At 50.7% G+C, this 20,153-nt stretch overlaps 7 protein-coding genes across 7 annotated transcripts; 3 read left to right on the top strand and 4 right to left on the bottom strand.

Annotated features, from left to right (window-relative positions):
• Positions 1 to 226: 226 nt before the first annotated feature.
• HO173_004791 (uncharacterized protein) lies at positions 227 to 2,821 on the top strand (the record flags this gene model as incomplete). The annotated part of the gene is made up of 6 exons (XM_037306712.1): positions 227 to 387; positions 443 to 522; positions 595 to 1,494; positions 1,562 to 2,067; positions 2,121 to 2,516; positions 2,567 to 2,821. 6 exons carry the CDS (start codon positions 227 to 229, stop codon positions 2,819 to 2,821), a joined length of 2,298 nt encoding a protein of 765 aa, XP_037166650.1.
• Positions 2,822 to 3,652: 831 nt separating this feature from the next.
• Positions 3,653 to 3,883, top strand: HO173_004790 (uncharacterized protein; the record flags this gene model as incomplete). The annotated part of the gene is made up of 1 exon (XM_037306711.1): positions 3,653 to 3,883. The coding sequence occupies one exon, from the start codon at positions 3,653 to 3,655 to the stop codon at positions 3,881 to 3,883; it is 231 nt and encodes a 76-aa protein (XP_037166649.1).
• Positions 3,884 to 5,495: 1,612 nt separating this feature from the next.
• On the top strand, positions 5,496 to 7,196 carry HO173_004789 (uncharacterized protein; the record flags this gene model as incomplete). Its single annotated transcript, XM_037306710.1, has 1 exon — positions 5,496 to 7,196. The coding sequence occupies one exon, from the start codon at positions 5,496 to 5,498 to the stop codon at positions 7,194 to 7,196; it is 1,701 nt and encodes a 566-aa protein (XP_037166648.1).
• A 199-nt stretch (positions 7,197 to 7,395) lies between these two features.
• Positions 7,396 to 9,011, bottom strand: HO173_004788 (uncharacterized protein; the record flags this gene model as incomplete). Its single annotated transcript, XM_037306709.1, has 3 exons — positions 7,396 to 8,664; positions 8,715 to 8,834; positions 8,892 to 9,011. The coding sequence occupies 3 exons, from the start codon at positions 9,009 to 9,011 to the stop codon at positions 7,396 to 7,398; spliced, it is 1,509 nt and encodes a 502-aa protein (XP_037166647.1).
• Positions 9,012 to 9,494: 483 nt separating this feature from the next.
• Positions 9,495 to 11,409, bottom strand: HO173_004787 (uncharacterized protein; the record flags this gene model as incomplete). The annotated part of the gene is made up of 2 exons (XM_037306708.1): positions 9,495 to 10,964; positions 11,113 to 11,409. The coding sequence occupies 2 exons, from the start codon at positions 11,407 to 11,409 to the stop codon at positions 9,495 to 9,497; spliced, it is 1,767 nt and encodes a 588-aa protein (XP_037166646.1).
• Positions 11,410 to 13,312: 1,903 nt separating this feature from the next.
• Positions 13,313 to 14,080, bottom strand: HO173_004786 (uncharacterized protein; the record flags this gene model as incomplete). The annotated part of the gene is made up of 2 exons (XM_037306707.1): positions 13,313 to 14,007; positions 14,074 to 14,080. 2 exons carry the CDS (start codon positions 14,078 to 14,080, stop codon positions 13,313 to 13,315), a joined length of 702 nt encoding a protein of 233 aa, XP_037166645.1.
• Positions 14,081 to 17,567: 3,487 nt separating this feature from the next.
• Positions 17,568 to 19,094, bottom strand: HO173_004785 (uncharacterized protein; the record flags this gene model as incomplete). The annotated part of the gene is made up of 1 exon (XM_037306706.1): positions 17,568 to 19,094. The coding sequence occupies one exon, from the start codon at positions 19,092 to 19,094 to the stop codon at positions 17,568 to 17,570; it is 1,527 nt and encodes a 508-aa protein (XP_037166644.1).
• Positions 19,095 to 20,153: the final 1,059 nt, after the last annotated feature.

Genomic DNA, 20,153 nt, shown 5'->3' with positions numbered 1-20,153 from the left:
ACGTGACTATAATAGCTTGTGTTGACATCGGCCGGCTTTGCGCTCCAATTCCACCTTATCGATACGCATTAAGATTGCCAGTCCAATACTTCCAAAACATCAGCAATCTCCCTCTTGAACCATCGTGATGAATTGAACACGGCAGTAATTCATTGAGGGGACGCATTGCTTCACTTCTACAACACGAAGCTTAGCGTTCACCTAGTCGTAACAATTTTATTTCAGCATGGAGCCAAACAAAACCCACAACCCTCAGCCCACACGATTACGAACACCAAGCAAGCTATCAATCATGGAGAGCGCGAGTCCGAGCCATGGAATGACAGCGGCTAACAAAGACACTGTTAACAACATCGAGGGCAATGGCAACAAGTTGAACACTCCGCCGTAAGTCGGAGTCAATTCACCCCAACTATTAGAGAGTTCCTAACAGCTTTTCCAGCACGAGCAGCGCTGAAACCTTCAGCCCAGCAAGTTTGAATAAGCGAGGACGATTGAGAGTGGCCAGTCTTGTTGATAGCCGTGAGTGTTCTGAATCGAAGAGTGTTTTCGTAAACCGATTTCACAAACGTCGGTTGACTTGGAGCCGTATAGCGTCAGCTGGTCGAGGCATTGGTAGCCCACCCGCAGGGTTCGGAGCAGGTCTCCACAATGTCCCGTCACCTATCACTACCACCACCACGCAACGCCAGGCTCCGCCAATGGAATCAACCAACGCGGACGACATGCGCGAGCCACTACCAGTGACGCAGCTTCCTGGCATCGCTGAGACTTTGAAGGATCTCGCTCCTAGTCAAACCAACCAACCTCCAGTGGCGCTTCCCGGACGTCCAGCGCAGGTAACAGAGAGTGTATCGGTGTTCCCTCCTGCACAATCAGGCTTACTCAATGGAGACAGCCAAGAAACGAGCCCAAAAAAGAGAAAAGACCCAGCGCCACTTCTCAACATATACGATCGTCGCGCTGACCAGATTGGACCCAGTCATCGCATCCCAGGAGTGGGACATCTAGGGGACTTACTGACCCCTCCGGGCTGGAAGCTAGGCGATGAGCCCATCGATGAAGCCGAGGCGCAGAATCTCTTTGCAGCCTCTCGTCTCAAAGCTAAAAAGATGCTTGACGAGGGCATGCGCGAGACTGGCCATTCCTCCAGCACTGATCACGAGGAATTGTGCGCAGAGAAGAATGCGCAATACCAGACACAGCGCACTCTTGACGAATACTTGCTCGTCGAGCGCGTGAAGCTGTACAACTTCTGGCAAGAGCGCAAGCAGAAGCATTTCCACCAACTGCACTCGCAACCACAACAACATTGTCATTCCGAACCTAAGCCAGAAACCCGCCCTCAACCATTGCAGCCACCTGTCCAGACTTCGATGATAGCATATCAACGACATCAACAATCCCTAGTCCCAGCTTCGCCACATCTCTATGCCCCTAGTCCACCTTTGTCCGGAGGAACTCTGAACGCTCGTATCAATTTTATGCAGCAAGGTATGGTTGACATGTTCCCTAATCATGAGATGCTGGCAGCTGGGAGCTGACGAGGAGCTTCTATCAGGACTCCATATACCGCAAACTCCGATGAGCCCAACCTTCCTAGATCCAGGCCTCGTGCCACAAACGCTAGAAGCTGTGTACAACTGTTACGCTCGTAATCAAGTGATCATCATGAACATGAACAACGAGAATGAAAGATTCTTGACGCAGTGGTCTGCAAGATTTCATGTTCCGAGACCCCAAAATCCGGTAGCGCCTGGTCTCATCCCGTCCCTCACTGGCCAGAGAGCAGCGCCATTCGGCAGCATCCACTATGGTTATATGCCACAGGACCTACGTCCCTGGACGCCATCCCAGGCAAGATTTGAGGGGATGACCGAGCTAGCTGTGCCGACGCTGCAAGCGAGACCATTTCCATCTGTTTGGAACCCATCAAACCTCAGACAGGAATATGGTAGAGCATTGTCTCAAACGGCCAATCGAAATGGTACTTTCCGGCATCCAGATGGCGACACAAATTCTCCAGAGCGCAAAATCCAGACCATTAACACTCCTGAATCAAAAAAGGTGGGCTGTTCTAATCTGGTCAATGGAGTTTCTTTGGGCTGATAACAATCCAGCGTGGTCGTACACCGAAGGCCGATAAGAAAAAGACTTGGTATGCTGATGAGATCGCTGAAGCGAACCTTCCAACCTCGGTCATTAGTCAAGCTGCAATGAAGGCGGGTACGGATTTCATGACCAACGAAGACCGAAAGCAGTCCCCTCCCAAGCCGAAAGGTCGTCGTGGGATGCCTATCATCGATCCGAAGAAAGGGTTTGCAGTGTCTGCAGATGCCGCCAAAGCCCTCATTGCCCGGGGTGCGGCCGACGCAAGACCAAGACAGGGTTCATTAGCGCTCAAGACATCTGCCAATGGGTCCGTAGCCATCGCTGCCTCATCGACCGGCGTCGTGGCAGGCTATCAAGCCGGCTTCTACCCCGGTGCAGGGGCCGAAGTCACGTCTGTTCCAATGGTATGTTGACCTCTGCTCTGAACTAAAAGTACTATTAACACGGTCTCCAGCTTCAGCGGGACGAAGACACGATCAGTGCACCCAACAGCGCAGTCAGCGGACCCAGCAGCGATACACCGGATGATCCGAAAGATACTAACTACGGTCAAAAGGCCCAGCACAAGCCAGCTACACCACGTGCCACCGTTGCACCTCGCAAAGTTGCTTCCACCGCCGATAAAAAGCGCAAGTCCACTGATGCGGCACCGCCAGCCAAGAAGCGCACCCGGCACAATGTCCACGGTACAGCAGACATCGAATCATAAGCGACAGATTTCAGCCGCATGCAGCGCTCCTACTATGCTCTCCCAGTTCCAGAATCCCCCCAGTTCCAGAGTCTCTCAACATTCCAATGCTGCTAGCCCATCATGTTCGAAATCTTGTATCAGTCACTTCCACGAACCGCCGTTCTGCTCAACGTGCAGATTCAACATGTTCTAAAGGCCTCAGACGTGTTCGGGATCATTTCTCTTACATTCTTCACTCAGATGTTCTGAAGCCATTTTCTCCGGACGCTTTGACTTCCAAAAACATACAGACTTGTAATAGTTTAGCATCATCAGTCCCCTTTGTACGACCCTCGATCATTGCATGTTCCACCATAATACTTTTCCACCGGAAAGTCCTCATCATTCTGTACAAGATTAGGCCTGGAGCTTTGTCTTATGGACGGGAGGAGGAGAAAGAAACGGTGGTTGATGTCGTGCAGAATTGCCAGAAGCGCTCAAGTGCGGCGTGGTTTTCTCCGAGCCGCCTTGTATGGAAGGAGCCACAAATCTCGCGCAGCTGGTTGTTCTTCCTTTTTTTTTCCCATAATCACAGCTGTGTACTCTAGTCTAGCATTTTACTCAATTCCTTTCAAATGACTTACTTTTTCAACCTGGTACCAGTACCCCAATGAGCTGGCTCACTAGGTATGAGGTCCTGTGAAGGACTCATGCAGGCATCATCTGGCATGGGTCCTGGGCGAGCTTGTGTGACACGATGACGACGAAGAGTTGTTCCCTCGCCGACCTTCTGGGTCTCTCGGCCTAATAACGAGTATTTACATAGGAGGTGTCTACGACGACAGAGCTAGCAATCTGGGCTCACCCCTCATGAGCCAGCGACCTGGGAGCCACAAGCCACCCAAACTAGACGATGACTATGACCACAGAGCTAGAGACCTCGGCCGCACAGGCTTTCCGCCCCATACAATGACTTCAACCGCTGAATCAGAGGCATCGCCTCAGCATGTACCCTTAGATCTCCTTACCGTCGGTCAGTCAGGCTCCAGCACAGGCCAAACTTGGAAGTCATATCAATGCCCGGCCGTCAAACTAGCGTGAATCGGAATTGGATGACCAAGCACTACCTCCCATCAATGGAAGTGCCCAGGCGTGGAGAATCCTCTTCCAGGTCTTTATGATAGAGGCTTTCCAATGTTGTCAGTACTGTCGACACCCTCTCTATGTTTGTATCCACTAATCTCCCACATAGGCTTCGCCCTTCTCTTCGGTGTCTTCCAAGTGTACTACACCGCGCACGAGCCCTTTCGTGGCAATCAGAACATACCCGTTATCGGTACGCTGACCACCAGCGTCGTCTACCTTGGTGCCCCTCCACATGATCTGGGTAGGCTGGGCTGTATCTATATTGAGCCTCGGGGCGGTCAGCTTTGCAGAAACGAGTAGAGTTCTGATCGCTACGCAAGGTGCGCTCTACAGTGTCCGCTTTACGACCATGTACTTTATCAGTATAAGTATGCTCAATGAGTGATTCGTGGTGAAGAGGGGTTTGGCTTTGGGAATCATGCGGGCGTCTATGGGTGTCAGTGGAACTTCAATGCCTTTCATGTGGGCACCTCTGCTCAATACATATGGCTACGTTCCGACTCTAGGTGCCTTTGCGGTAGCTATGGTGGTACTAACTGGCATGGTGCTGCTGGTGCTTAAAGGCAGGCTACCAGCCTCTAAGTCAAGCGGAAGACGGAGGATTGACATGGCTTTCCCACGAAAGCCGCTCTTCTACTTCTTTGCAGCATCTGTTTTCCTGAAACCCCTTGGCCCCGTCTTTCGAACATCGTATCTGCCTTCCTACGTTGACTTCCTCGGTTACAGCCCTTCGACCAGCACTCTTCTCCTTGCCGTCTATCCCTTGATTCAAGTCTTCGGCCAGATCGCTACCAGCTACCTCAGACAACCGTTGGCCTATCGAAATCTTCGCGTTCATCTTGCACTTTGCCTCTTGTGTCTTCCACCTCCAATCACCCTCTCATTGCTCTTTAGCTTTCTTGGCGGAGTGTACATGGTACTATGAGCGAAAATGGGTCTAGAGCTGATCGATGATCCGACGGTGGCCTTGATGGCATCTGGGACATGCACGTTTTTGAAAGGCGTAGGAAAAGTGATTACTGGGCCGATAAGTGCTCAATTGACTGTGCAGTCTGCGTCTCTGCATGAGTTTGAAACATGGAGGTACAAGTGGATCATCTCGTATTGCGGGATCTGAATGTTCGCGTGCTCGCTCACAATGGTAGAGCTGTTTCTTGAGTAGGTAGTCATTGAAGCCGGAGCGATATAATACCGGTAAGGTAGGTAATATGTTGGAGTGAAATTATCCGCTAGCGCTCGGGTAACGGCCTTAAGGTACCTCGCTCTTGTTTGCCTGTTTGTACCAGCCTTTCAACTTCTACCACCCAACCCAAACGCAGCCTCGTACACTCTACCTTCACGCTTGAAGTCAAGCAATTGCATTGAAAGGCTTGTAAACTTGCCTTGAACTGGCATAAGCCTACGTAGATCGACCATCCAACCCCTCAGAAACTCAGCCATCGACAAATCTCACTTTCTGAACATTAAGTGTGCACCAGAGATTCTCCGCCAGCACTCTACAGTTGAAAAAAGATCTACTAGGGCCTCTACGTCCTAACATATACCAGATTTAAGCCTTCTGTCAGTCATGGACGTCAACGCACCTGCAGCACTAGGAGTGGGACAGGACCCGGCACTTGACACGACCAAACTGCCAGCAGACCACGCTCCAAAATTCTTGGCCGAGGCCAAACGAATCTACGAGAATAGCAAGCCTCCCTTCGTGACTACTCCGGGCAACAGCTCTAAAGGATCTAGGAGGGCCGTCTTCGTTGCCAAAGACGGTCAACGACCTCCTCTAGCAATCCGAACCGATCTGGTCGCCAAACATTGGGGTGCACTCGCCCTCGATGGGATCTATTGGACTCTAGATCTCAATGGTGAGAGATTCATTGTCCAGTCTTTTCCCAACAAGGGGTGCATTAGCGGTGCAAAATGGGTCTACTGTTCTTGGACAGGAGTAGAGGATGAGTTTGAAGATCTGCCGTTGGCGTTCTCATGCATCAATGGGGAATACACGAGTGTTCTAGGTCCAAGAACCGAGTCTCCTGCTGCAGCAAAGCTACCAATGACCCAGTACGATACCTTGACTAGTGCGACAGCCAACAGCCTTGGTCACGATCTCCCAGTGGAATATCTCGAGGAAGCGAAAGCGCTCTACGCGGATTCTAGACCTCCTTTCGTGATCCATAAGACTAAGAAGCCCCGCAGACACGTTCTTCTTGCTACGCAAGACGGTCAGTTCTCGGCCACTTCAACAGAAGCGGAGGTGGTGTACCGGATTTGGAATTCTGTGGATGACTACCCGACTCTGGACTTGGATGGGAAGAGGTTTATTCTAATGGGCAAGCACGTGGGTCATCCACGTCGATACCAATATCGTCTTTGGCTCGGCTCTGGTGAAGGGCGCGTCAAGAGGGTTGTCGCCTACTCTAGTCAGCCCGCCAGCGCGAGGAAGACAGCGTCAAGCTTGACCGAGCATCTGCCCGAAGTCGACGAAGATCCAAGCTTGTCGTCGTCATCGGACGATGAAGAGGATCAGGACCCTCACCCAAGTGCAACAGAAGATCAACAATATTTCTACGACAGGTTCAAAAAGGCCTTTGATCCTACCGCCATTCCTCCTCCAACGCCAATCAAGTTCAGTACGCGTCAACCGGTCGCTTCATCCGAGCCACCAGCGTTGAAAGAACGTCCCCGTAGGACACCTAAGCCTACAAAGAGAGCGAGGAGCCCCTCGCCGCCTGCACACTTGGGCTCCAGGCCAGACAAACCGCCAGCTTCCGTTCCAAAGCGAACCCCTCGCCGAACCCGCTCTCATTCCGACGACTCCTCCGCCCTCTCCTCCCCGCCCTACGGGACTCCGGCCCCTACGCCCGGCATCAACCACCGCCCGGGCCCGACCCCCGAAACCCAAAACCCCCATGCCCCAGCACCCACTTCTCTCCCGACCCTCACTCTCCACAAACAAACCCACACCACCCTTCGCATCACTCGCGATTCAAACATCATTGGTTTCGTCCCACTACGACTGCTCGCCTGCATGACCATGGCCACACTCTTCAGCGGCGTCATCGCTGCCAGCGGGCACAAAGAATACGAACAGCCGGTTAGATGTCTCATGGCTATCTTTGACTGGAAGGACGAAACTGATGTCTACAAGACGATTTATATCGACAGGGGGAGCGAAGGCAGCTTTGAAATATTCTTGGAGATTATCGATGAGGCGCCCTGTTGGAAGGATGAGGGGGGGAAGTGCGGAATTGTTGTTGAGGTCGTCAGGGCTTAGAGGTGGCGGGGGGCTGTGAGATGGAGGGGACGTCGAGAGATAGATAGGAAGGAGCCAGGCTGGCTCCGCAGCTAAAGTGCAACGGCTATGGTAGAGTTATCCGGCATTGATGTATCTACATCCTTATTTGTCTTAGAATAGTCGAGCATTTCAAGAGAACGGTAGCCTAACTTGATACATAAACCATGTACAGCCTCGATCAGACTTCCAACAGACTCCAAACATCGTAATCTTCGTCGCTCGTGATAATCAAACAATGCTCCAGCAACTCTTCCCCCGCAATAACAACGTCGACTGCATCCATACCCACCATAGTAGCTATCTCTTGAACATGCAATCCCACATCTGCCTGCTTGTCTGCCCTCATAGCCCAGTAAACTTTATTTGCGTTGACACTCATATTCGGAATCGAGCGACCGTCACGGGTTGCAGGCCCATCAAATTTATCCATCATTCGCGAGTTTGGAAAGATTGTCACATCAATAGAACAGTGGCCCCTTTGTTCAGCCCAACAGGGGGCAGTTTCCACCTCATCGCAGATACATATTAGGCCAGCCTTGATGGTTTGGCGTTCCAGAATCATAAGTCTGCCGTTATCCTCTTTGGATAGCCATGGGAATGTAATGTGAAGCCGCTTGACAGTGTCGTCTAGCAAGGACCATATTTCGAGGACTTTGGTGAAGAACAGGGAAGGTGCCATGCAGTCTTTCAACAGTAGGGGTTTGTAGCCCTTACTGCCGTGTAGATGTACCTTTAGCTTCGTGTTCTCGAGCTGATACTGTGGCGATTTCTTTGACGTTGCGGTTAGGGTTCCGGGTTGGCCATCACTGATAGCAGTAGCCGTTGTGGTGGTGGTCACTTGTGTCTGACGTTGGGGTAGAATATTGATCGACTGGGGTATTAAAAACTTGGGCACGTCTCTTTGAGTCGGGATCATCTTTGCAAGAGGGGCTGGAGACACTTGGATCTGTTGAGGCGTGGTGGGCTTTGATTTGTTTCGACTGGGGGGAGTAACCGGAGTAACTCTCTGTTTCTTGCCCAACGGTACATCATCAGACGTGCCAGATTCGTATCCAGACCGGGCACCAACGAAGGTAGCGGTACTAGTACGTTCGGCGAGCCGTTTTTCCATGGTCGCAGCTGCCTTCTGCCTTTCGGTGACGATCGTAGAATTGACATGCTTCGTTTGCTGGGGCTCGTGGCCAACTTTGCGAGTCAAAGGCCGGTCGGGGCTGGATTCAGGCTCGGATTGGGACTCGTGGAAAAGGGAGTCGAAGCTAGCTTCAGAATCACTGTCTGCGTCGGTCATCGATTGGTCAGAGCGGCGCCTTCCTGAACTGCGTCGGGCCTCTTGCTGCTCTTGGGTAGGCGGCGAGACGATACAGATGAGATTTTGCTCAGTGCAACGCTCACACTTGGCACCAGAAGTTGGAATGCACTTGCGTCTTCGTCTTCGGCAAATCTCACACTGCAAAGGTGTTAGATTTGAGGGGGTAAACCATCACAGTGCCTACTTACGGCTATCTTGACGGCATCACGGGGTGGCATAAAGCAGGTCAGACCCCGGTTGGTGCAGCGTCTGCATCGGCCGGTTGATGTCACTTCACACTTCGTGCCCCCATCGACGCACGATCTGCACTGTAGGTGGTTGGATAAGTTCAAGTGTTTGACATGAGGGACGGGGGGGAAGCCTACCGCGACTCTAGTCCTCTGGCTCATGGTCGATGCAAACTTGAGACTGAGGTGGAGAACGCCCGTAGAGTGTCGGAGATAAGGGGATCGTAGAGGTTGTTGTGGTTGCGGTAGGTTAGACATAGCGAGAAGCAACCGAATGTTTGGATATGATTCGCGGCAAGCGCGTATGGAGGTCAGGTCATTATTAAGGGAAGGAACCGCTACCAGAACAGATTTTTACTGCTTGTCATTCGAGATGTGTCCAGATTTCATGGGCCCAAGTCCTGCTTTTCAGTAGTACGCCACTCATATGATGTTCCTGTAGCTTGTTGTGATGGTCAATGTCCCCTCATCCCGTTCATCTAGCATGCGAAGTCCAGCCTTTAAGGATACTATCATGGCTTATTCCCAAGTTCAATGTCCCGATTTTCTTTCATCTGACAAGCAATCAAACTCCTTATTTCTTTCATTATACACGCAAACCACCCTGATCCTTCAAATTCGTTGCGAAAGTTTAGCTTTCCGCCGTCGCCAACATCCTGCATGGAAGAAAACCTCATATCCCGTCAATGCCACCTGCTCCCGCTATCTTACATCAAAAAGTTTTGCAACGCACGTGCAAGCTTACTCCTTCAGCACAATCTCAACATCCAAGACACACTTTCCCTTTCCCCCCTCTTCCCAGGCTGGAGCTTCGTCAACCTGCTCAATCATATGCGCAAAGCAGCCTTGAATTTTGCTGTTCATTAACATTGTCCTCATCTTATCCTTCGGGTCCATCCATGTGAAGGTCGCTGTAATCTTTGCCACGCTCTCCCCACGAATACCCCAGGCGCTAATAACTTTAGTGTAAAAGACTAATGGTGTCATGCATTCGCTCAATTTCAGGGGTAAGTATTCGAGGGAAGGCGCCACTCGAACGATCAATGTAGTGCGGTTCTGTTTGTGTTGAGGCAAGATTGTCGAGGGCGACATGTCCAAGTCCAGACCCTGATCAAGCTGGTGGCGGTTACCTTCCAACAGAATCGATGGCGGATCTGGTCCAGTACCTTTGTGGCTCACAGCCTCGGTTCTCTGCAAAGTCCTTTGATCAAGCTGCTGGCGGTCTTTTCTCGACGGAGATGAAGGCGTATCCGTCCTACCGCCGTTGACAGTCGCGGTTTTTGTGGCCTGCAAAGTCGCTTCCAATCCCTTGAAAGAGGGTCCTGTGGGTCGCAAGCCTCCAGCAGGTTGGCGCTTGCCGTCCCTCCCGTTCACGGCTTTGTTCAAGGACCGGGTAATCTTTTGAGGCGAATTGTCTTCCATGAGGGCGATGACCTTCAAGATCATTTGAAGAGTATTTCGACTCACACCTTGGTCTTCACCAGCCCAAGGTGTGAATATTTGATCGAATTTTCGCCCGAGATCCTTCTCGATCCGAGCTATGGCCCTTTGCTTTCTCTTGTCCTCACGATCATTTACCGGTTTCGTCGATGCCGATGTGGTAGGCTGCGCAGGTTCTGGATGACTTCCTCTGAATGGAACCTGGACGTCAGATCGTCGTCGTGCAGGAGGAGAACTCCGATTCAGTCGGTCGATCTCGCGGCTCGAGACCTCAGTTTTCCTCCTTTTTGGAGGGGCGCTCTGGAATGCAGCCGGCTGCTTCAGGGCGTTCGTCTCGCTGGTGCAATGATCGCTGTGATCGGAAGTGTTGTCATCGATCTGCTGCAAGGGGTTTCCGGGTCCTGCATCAACCGCGCGTTGAGCAAGGCCAGGTATACGCGTACTTTTCGCTTCAGATTCGGAGTCGGAAGTATCCGACGAATCTGACGACTCTGACGAATCGAAAGAGTCCGTGGGGATGCTTCGTTTGCGATTGATTGGAGCGAAACTTGAAATGGCGGGTAGGGTGCCATCACTCCTCGTAGAAATTGTAGTACCCGAGTGATAAGGCGATATGAAAGACAGTGCAAGCGGTTTTTGCTCAAAGTCTTTGCCTGGACCAGCCCAGTAGAGATACCGCATGCCCCCTTGTGCTTGTCCGTTGAACGGCTTTACAATGTACCTGGTATGGTTTAGATCAAGGGTCCAGAACATGAACTCTTTATCCCAGGGCTAAAGATGATTCCCGAGTCAGCATGCCCTTACCATGACTCAAAATCGAGTCGTGAGACAAGTTCATGGAGCACGGTGGGGGTAACAAGTCTTCCCCACTCTCAAGAGATATACCGAGTGGGAAGAACCCACACTTAAAAGCACATACCTTGGCTACAATCTTGACTTTGATCGCCTTTTCATCCTTGGGTCTCAATCCATTCTTGGTTGGGATCACGACGCTTTTGATCACCTCAGAACGCTTATTCAACACAAAAGGCGGCGTCCGGCCGCTGCGGTAGAACGCTCGCGCCTCGGGTAAGAGATGGATTGGATGATCGTCAGGCAGTGCGTCAGAATTCACTGCCGGATCACTGCGCTCGGGGTCATCAGACTCAACGAATGATTGATTCTGATCGTGAGATGTCACGGTCGGAGACAGGATAGAAGCCATTGACTTGAACATAACCGAGCGTTTCGCTGGGCAAAAGTTGAATGGAAGGTAGGAGGCGTGTCGCGTGTCGCGTGAGCGAATGGCCTGGGGACGCGACTTATCACGATTCGGGCTCGAGTCTCGGAAAGAAAGACTGTGCCTTCTGTGAATTCAAGCTGGTGTTCGGTGCATTTGTAGGCCAGATTCCAGGTGCTTTGTCGATGGTTAGGATGAACGGGTGCTGAGATACCAACGCTCAAAGTTGGTACGATTCAATGTTCGAAGCCTGCCTTCAGTAGTCCAGTCGGGCCGGACTGAGTCCAGCTTAGTCCTAATGCCTTGGCGCAAAGCCTAGCCTTACCAGTCTCCAGTGTATCCTTCGTCTGAATCCTTTGCGAGGTATGTATCTATTGGCTTGCCTAATAGCTATAGACTCAGTTCTCTACATAGTCACCTGTGACAAAGGTGATGTCGGAGGGGAGATTTGCAATCGCGGGTTTGCGTCAGCCTCAGCCACATGAAATTACGGCAAGCTGTGCATACCAACATGGTGAACGGGTCGAGCCGGTGCTACAAATTCTTCTGACATAGCAACCCTGTACCCTAAAGAATCGGCATGATATCTGTGGAGAGGCAATCTGGATACAAGCTTGCTGTGGCCCTGTACCTTTGATCCTGCAATAGGTTCCCAAAGTAAGGTACCGTAGCTGACGACCGGGGCCAACATAGCCTTGGAATACTCCCAATCGATGCGACAACCTCGTAGTGCAGTGCCGACACTCGGCTGGACCTTGCATTGGATTCTGAACGAGTGACAAAGTATCGAGGCTTCCTTACAGACAATGGTCGACCTTAAGTCGCGTTGTTAGTGTGCTAATGGTGGTTCAAGCTGGTCAAATACGGCCTCGATAGCCACGCAAAATCCCTTGTTGCGTGTCTCCAGACTCTACTCGGACTCACACCCTATATCTAATACAATCTACTGGGATATGCAATCCCCCAAATCTGACCTTTATACTTTATCGTTCTATAACAATATAGTTAAAACCCTGGGGAAAAAAGCCAGAGCGTAGAATACAAATTCTAAAACTTCAAGAATTGTCAATGTCAAAGTCGTGCTGAAAACGCTTTAAAATGATTTACTGTTCTGTTCATCAAATCTCAAGCCTACAGGCACTTGGCAAATCACCCAACACTACCACCATCTAAGACTCGAGCGTCCCTGCGAGGAACCCACCGTCGACACCACCCGTTTCCGTGGCGGCCTGGACCATTTATAGAACGTGCTCGCTTACGAAGGCGACGATGCTCTCGAAGACGTTCTCTATCCTCGATTCTCAAGACTAGGTCACACCATCAGCGAAAAGATACTCGGTCAAAGCACCTTCCACACATGCGAGCCTCGAAATTGCCAAGCGATCTTGGGCACCGCATGGGAGAGCTTTTGAGGTTGGCCCCGAGCGGAAAGGAGACTTTGGGCCTTTCTTCGGGCGCGGTATGCTCTGCACCGATGATGGCGCGGAATGGAAACATGCGAGAGGCTTGATCAAGCCATCGTTTGCAGGGAGCCAGCTGAGTGGTTTTGACATCAGGTCTTAGAGCATATCTTGATGGTGCGTTTCGATCCCGCCTCGTCTATCCTGAAAACCGCAGGATTTCCCATTTTGCTGACAAATCCCGTAGACAGATATCGGAATCGTTATTACAATTCTGTTGTAAGCTGGGAAAAGGAAAAGGAATGAGACCGAGGTAAGAGATGCAGTTTCTGTTCTGGGCTAAATGAAGAGGGCATGGCTACGAAGGTAAGTAGTATATGTATACCCCTCTCTCGTGGCTCATGGCGGTAAAAGCAAATGTTCTGATGCAGGGTGAAAAATACAAAAGAGTCTGATACACATCTTCGACCCACGCCTCGTCTCCGCAAATGACGATTCCACTAACAGCCACAGTAACTAGTCGTGAAATTAACCCCATAAGCCGCAGTGTCGCCTACGAAATTGTACAGCCCGCCCTCGGAGTCCTTATTCGTACTCGCGCATGCCGTTACCAAATCACCCAGAGCGCCTTCACATGCTGCCGGCGTTGCGTTGTCGGCCCCGTCGAATTGCGCCGACCAGTAGATCGACATTTGCTGGCCCTGTTCATTGACCAGGGGTCCCCCAGAGTTGGTAGTGGTCTGATTCCAACTCTGGCCCTGGCTGTAGGCGCTGCTGTTGTAGTTGAAGTGGGCGCAGGCAACGCTGATGTTACTTGCGGTGACGGTGTACCAAGTGCCCTGTCCGTTGCAAGTGATGCCGTTGCCTGTTGCTTGATCCTGGCCGTAACATTTACCATCATCGCCCATCTGGCAATTTCCGCGTAATGAGCCGTAATCACCCCCACTGAAAAGCAATACGTTGGTTGAGCTTGATCCGGTTTTGGAGCCTCCTGAACTTCCTCCTGAACTTCCTCCTGAACTTCCTCCTGAACTGCCACCACCGCTATCATCATCGCTGTGACCTCCACCACCGCCACCTCCGCGCCCAACTTTGCGTGGTTCGAGAGCGTTTGAGTGTAAGGCGGGGGAGGCGTTTATGAGAGAGAAGAGATTGACGAACAGGAAGGCGCAGGCCGAGATGGAGCGTAGAGATGCTGAAAAGACAGAGCAGCGTCAGTAATCTGTTGCCCAATATACAATCTGTCCGCAAGAGGACTTACAACGCATGGCGATTGTGATATAACGGAATGGGAGCTGGGTGATCAAAGTGGTAATGTAAATAATGTCTCTGAGACGTTGTTTCTTTTCTGGGTGTTTTTCTTCTGAGCATGGCGTACGCTCTTTTATCATTGATTTCGGTCATTGCCAAAGAATTCTGATGCGTCCCGTGCGATTGAGACAGTACTGCGGCTAATCGTTTAATATGGTGTTTCGGGTATACGCGACACATGAAACCCATGTTGATACGTTCTTTTTCCGACGGCCGCCATGCCGATGTATCGGATTTGTAGTTGTCCTTACTGTTTTATGAGAGGACTTAGGGAAGCCTGTCCCATTACATGAGAACATCAACGAGGCTATGTCCGTAGATCTGAAGTCCCCACCCATTAAACCCGCCCTTCGAGTGATCCATGCCGTACGCTTCTTTCACTGAGGAAACTACCCTCGAAAGTAGTCGAAGATACCCTCTCTTCGCTCCTGCTCCTGAATACTTTGATGTAAAAGAATCGAATGCGAATGTTACAACTGCGAAGGGGAAAGAGGGATAGATCCAGTTCGCTCGAAAATCTATTACTACCCAGCCAGATGATAATCTCAACTGAACATGAACAAGTTTAAGCTGTATGAAGTGGTAAGGATATCGATGATCCTGATTACCACCGCTCCTATAGAGGGAGATCCATGCTTATCTCCACAGCCAGTCGGACGGAATGAAGTGGGACGTCACTGACAGCAATTCGGGGTCGTTGACTTTGGCGTTGGCATTGGCTTTGACGATGCGAAATAAGACTTCAGTAATTCGACATCAGAGTCGATATGCTGGTGGATGGTCGAGGTGGATTAGATGGGACTGATGTTGGTTTCACTCCGTAGAGCTACTTATCCCCAGCACCATGAAAAGGTGTCAGTCCACGTTCGTGGACCGTACCCACCAGCGCATACCATTGGATAGCGTAGGCAACAAGACGGCTTGTACTTGCGTCCAAATTATTCTTTGGCTAAAAAGCTACTACGTGTTCCGAACGGGATCAGCAATCCTGTGGCGCCTACTCGTACGGCCCGCGTGAAACATCCCAATAATATCTGCGACGGTCTATAACCACCGTCGTCAAGGAATTGTATATTACAACCCTCGAAACCAAGGCATCATCCTCAATTCCGCACTTCAATTTATGCTGCGAGTACCGTACATGTTGGATGATCGCCATGTTTTTGGTAGAGTTGCCGATTGCGCAAACGACATACCGTGCCTACCATAAGTTTATCCGTCTCGCCTCCCTTTAAAATTCTATCTAGTTTCGCGCAAGTTGGATTTTTAGAAGCGTCTCACGATTGTATATAACAGTCTTGACACAATAGTAGATTCCGCGTACACTGTTTCGGAAAAACCTTGAAAACCCAGGGATTTATTGAAACGAACAGACTGCAGGACAACAACTTTCGCTGCGTATAACGAATAATCGCAACACTGAAATTTTTGTTGTGGAAGCAGTCGTTGTTGAACTACACTCACGACTGAAGCGCAGCGATGGTAATTTGATGTTCGGTCGAAACCCCTGAATATACAAGTACCCTCTGCCAGAGGATGCGATACTCTGGCGACAGGCTCGGGGTTTCGAGATAGGTCTATCTTTAAAAGTCAAAGTCGGTAGTTGACACAATAGTTGGATTCGGCTCTAAGATCTTCTCAATGTTGATACAGTCCTTACCCAGCAGTGACATGGTTAAAATGGGCTAATCAATAATTCACACCCCCAAACGTCCTGGACATGCCAAGACTCCTGCGCCAACATCTCGCCAACATCTCGGATAACGCCTCCGCCAGAAGGGTTGCCTAGACAATGCGCTTAGATCTGCCCACCGGATACTTCTGGTTCGCGTGGACGTCTTCTCCGCATACATATATCAAAGAACCCGTGGCAGCATGGCTTCAGATCATCGCGTGTGTTCCTCTCGGAAGCTGACCTGCAGATTATTCTTCTCGCAAGGTCGGGCCTACCGCATCGACGTCCACCTCCTGCACGCCAACTCCGCCATCCCGGCCAACACTATCATCGTCAGACCCTTTATTTGGCGCGGGCTTTCCCATGCTCGCTACTGCAATACATCACAACCCTTGGGGGAGTCTTGCATTCCCTCTTACAACTACGTTCGTCCTGCACTGCTGCTACCGTACTATGTCTACGATCGCATGACTGACAAACAATCATTGGGCAACTGATTTGCCTGGCTTTCCCGCCGTTGCTTTCTTCCCCGTCGCAACCCTCTTTTATAGCTACGGCGAGATGAGGAAATTCTGTCAATGGTCGCGTACAGCTTAAAATCTTAAGTAGACCTCCCTTGAAGGCAGGCAGGAACTAGCAACAACCAGGGTTGCTCACTTCGCTTGCCTTACTTGCTGAGAGGGTCTCGGATACCAAATACATAAACTTTTGTTGACGAATGGATTTCTGCTGAGCCTTGAGAGGCTAGGTCACACATCAGTATCAGATGCCTACCCACTATTCCCGCCACTCTTATGTTGTTGCGCAATACATGGACGACTGCTGCTCTTCGAGCTGTTGCTGGACCTCAGGAACTGGTAGGTTGACTCCACGACAATTGTGTCTTAGGGTGCAAATAAGAGCTCGCGAGCTCCCTACATTTGTGAGCCGTCGGTCACTTCGGTGAGACACGCAACCAACACAGTATATGCCTCAGGACTGCAGGATTGATGGGAAGCTTGGTTATTGCGAACTGCTCCCGCATCCCACATGTATTGTGTGAATATCCGTCAACACCGAGATAGGTTATAGAACTTCAACATTGCTCAACAACTTAACATTGAATGTTGAAGCCCGAGTCGGACCACACGCAGCCAGACCTCGAATAAGAAGAGCAGCGGTTTTCAATGCCGTCCTGCGGACACACAACGTGAACCGTATTCCGCACGTATCGGCCCAAGAGCGCCATTCGGAGACCGCGATCGAGGCGGAACGTGCCACGGGAGGACGAGAGAGGCTTTGGGGTGCTCCAATTCTGTTGCTCCGGGTTGGATTCGACGTTCGTGCTAAGCTCCGTGTTTAGGAGGGGTTCAAATCTGAGGATGAAAAAAGCATGCCACCGACGAAGTTGTTTTCTTTATCAGAGATCCCCCTTCGTTCGATTGGGCAAAAGGAAATGTAGGGTGCGGGTCAGGCCAGGTCAAAGTGCTCAGCCAGCTGCGAAAAGGATCGATGTTGGAGCGTAGCGGAAACGACGCTGCTCGCTGCATCCGCTACGCTGGTTTCAGCTGGAGATGAGGGTGTGGTGCCAGCCCAAAAGCGTGTCGCTGGGTGAGGCTGAGCAGGGAAAGGATGTTTCCATGATAGAAAGCTAACGACAAAATTGTAAATGTACACAGGTATTTGCGCCAAAAGATTCGTAGGATTTGAAACGCCACACCATGCTCGCTCCATGCTCGCTCACATGGTCCAGAACTTGATATAAAACAAAGAATCTATGCGGTTGAAGATCAGATCATATTCATAGCGTCGTACGTCGGATTGTCCTCTTTCCCCGGTACCTCCCTTGCTCTTTCTTTCTCTTTGCCCCTGCCATCCTCATCGCCGGACCAGAAGATAGGAGGCAAAGGCTCAAAGGTCTCGCCAGTTGCTTTCTCCAATTTCCGCCTCTCGATTGCCTCAGCCAGTGCCCATCGTCTGACAAGTCTTTTCTTGCGCTCGGCAAACTCTTGCTGCAGCTGCATTTCCTCCTCTCGAAACTTCGTATCCAATTCTTCATTCTGCTGCTCAAAGTTCGACTCGAGAGTTTCGAGCTCGGCCTCTTGCTTTGCCATTATACGCTCTTGTTGCTTCCCTTGCCTTTCTCGTAAGACGTTAATGCGGGAAGCGTGAAGGTTATCCATGCCGTTGCGTATGTGATATTGTTGTTCTAGCTGACGATAGTCGGATTTCGTAACCACTCGCGAGGGCATCCCTGCTACCGTTGAGCGTGGATTGCAGTACGCCTGCATGTGTTTCAAACGGGTATCGCAAGCTTGACGTTCCAATTGCAGGGTCCTTTGGAGGTCGACTTCCGCGGTCAAATGTCGAGTTTCGAGGGAGGAAAGAGCCTCGGTGTGGTGGGCGTGGGTATCCCTTTCCTGGTCTTGATACCGGGAGAGGGAATCCCGTTTGTGTTGTAGCTGCTTGGTGCGCATGAGGCGGTGTTGCGAGGCCTCGAAGCTGATGAAGCGGAGTTGTTCTTGTAGTTGAGTTGTCCGGAGCTTCTTGAGGGTGGGATTCGATATGCTACGGCGACGGGCATAGAGAGTCTCTATTGTTTCTTCCCCTGGAGAACGGAGAGGCGGCGACAAGGGTGCAGGCGGTGGTAGCGGAGGCGGTGCATTATATGTGGTAGACATGACCCGTTTGCGGGGTATTGAAAGGGTCCGTATTTGGTCTGTCGTTATCGCGTGAGGCTGGGGATTGTAGATTGTAGCGATTTGGTCCGCCGTTATTGCACGAGGCTCCAAGCCAGGTCTTAAGATGTGAAACATAGACGAGGTGCGAAGTGGTATTGCTGGGACGGGTACCGCCATTGTCTTCCGCCTGTGTAGTCTTGATATCCGACGAAAGCCGTTCCTGACCTTGACGTAGTTGGACTTGTTGGATGCTGCCGAGCTAATGGAAGCAGTGGTAACGGATGTGGCGGTAAGTGAGGGTGTCTTTGTATGCTCCATCTGTTCGATGGAACTTTCGGATGCTGTATGTGTGGATTCGGAGGCTCGGGAGGGGGACAGCTGGTGTGGTTCTGGGGAGTCAGAATTGATATTAAGAGTAGCGACATTGCTAGTGATGAGGTCGATGGTCGTCTTGGGTTCTTGTGGAATGTTGATGCCCAGATCAAGTGCCATTTGTAGGAAGTGCTGGTCCACCTCGTCCTCGGTCTTGTCGAATCGAAGGACGGTCATACGATACGTCTCGTCGTCATCTCGCTTGTGAGATGAAGTGTTGGGGTGCTGCATGTCAGAGACGGACCGGTTCTTGAAGTCAGACATTGCAAGTGGACAGGGCAGGCAGGATAGTGCGTTGGCAATATAGGCTAAATGACGAAGTGCATTGTATTCGTGGCAAGCCTGTGGTGGATGTCGGCGGCTAGGTGAGTGAAAATGGGGGTGAAGTCTGGTTGGCGCTGTTAGTTGTGGAAGGTTCAGAAGAGCGACGAATGAAGGAATTCTGTTGAGTGCTGCCAATTGGCAAAAATTCTTATTTAGTAGTAGCAGTATATCACCGTAATCACAAAACATAATCATACAGCAACAGAAAGTAAAGTACTTTAATAAGCTGGCTGACCGTGCCGTAGGGTTCGGTCAAATTGCAAGCCACTTAGAGTAAGGTATTACCTTACCAAGCTCGAATTGGCTAGGCGCGCTAAATTGGCGTTTCCGATACGATATGTAACCGAGAGGAAAACGTGGCAGCCACCAACCTTCTTTCTGGCCTTGTATCTTGTATCTTGTATCTTGTACATATCTTGTCTCCTGTCTCAAAATCCTTCCTTGCCTCCTTCTCTTTTACTATCTTATACTTTCCTTGATGTTTCATACAGTTAGTGGTATTGACTAAATACCTCCTGAGTGCATGTACCATGGCTAGAAAGATGCTGAACATAGCTACTCTCTCGTAATGCACCATCTTTCTAATCCTGCCTAGATGATGGCCGGTATGGATTCAAGGTATAAAGTAGTTAATACTACGTCTTACTTCATATAATCTCCGTCATGTAAACTTGGTCATACCGACTCAGCGTGCAATTCACGCGTGAGATTCGAGTCGTCTCATCGATTCAGCGGTTTTCGCATCCGGATCACGCTCATCACCTGATCTCGCCTCCCCCTCATCATCCAAACTACCATGCCGCTCTTGTTCAACTGGTGAAAAAAGGCTTGTGAAGTTGCTCAGAGGAAACTTCGTCGAACACCGATCCCGTTGTCTGTTAGGCCGCACGGTATCTCGGAAACGGTTCGGAATTAAAATTGTGGAGAAATGGATAGACCCTAGCCGATTACCTTCGATGTCACGTCCTTGATTAAAGTAGACTCGCCCTGTCAAGTCGG

This window comes from Letharia columbiana (genome assembly GCF_014066305.1).
Source record: "Letharia columbiana isolate WasteWater2 chromosome Unknown Sc0000012_s0, whole genome shotgun sequence".
In the NCBI taxonomy this organism is placed as follows: domain Eukaryota; kingdom Fungi; phylum Ascomycota; class Lecanoromycetes; order Lecanorales; family Parmeliaceae; genus Letharia; species Letharia columbiana.
The sequence above is the reverse complement of the archived record's forward strand: the minus strand, read 5'-3'. Positions and strand labels throughout refer to the sequence as shown.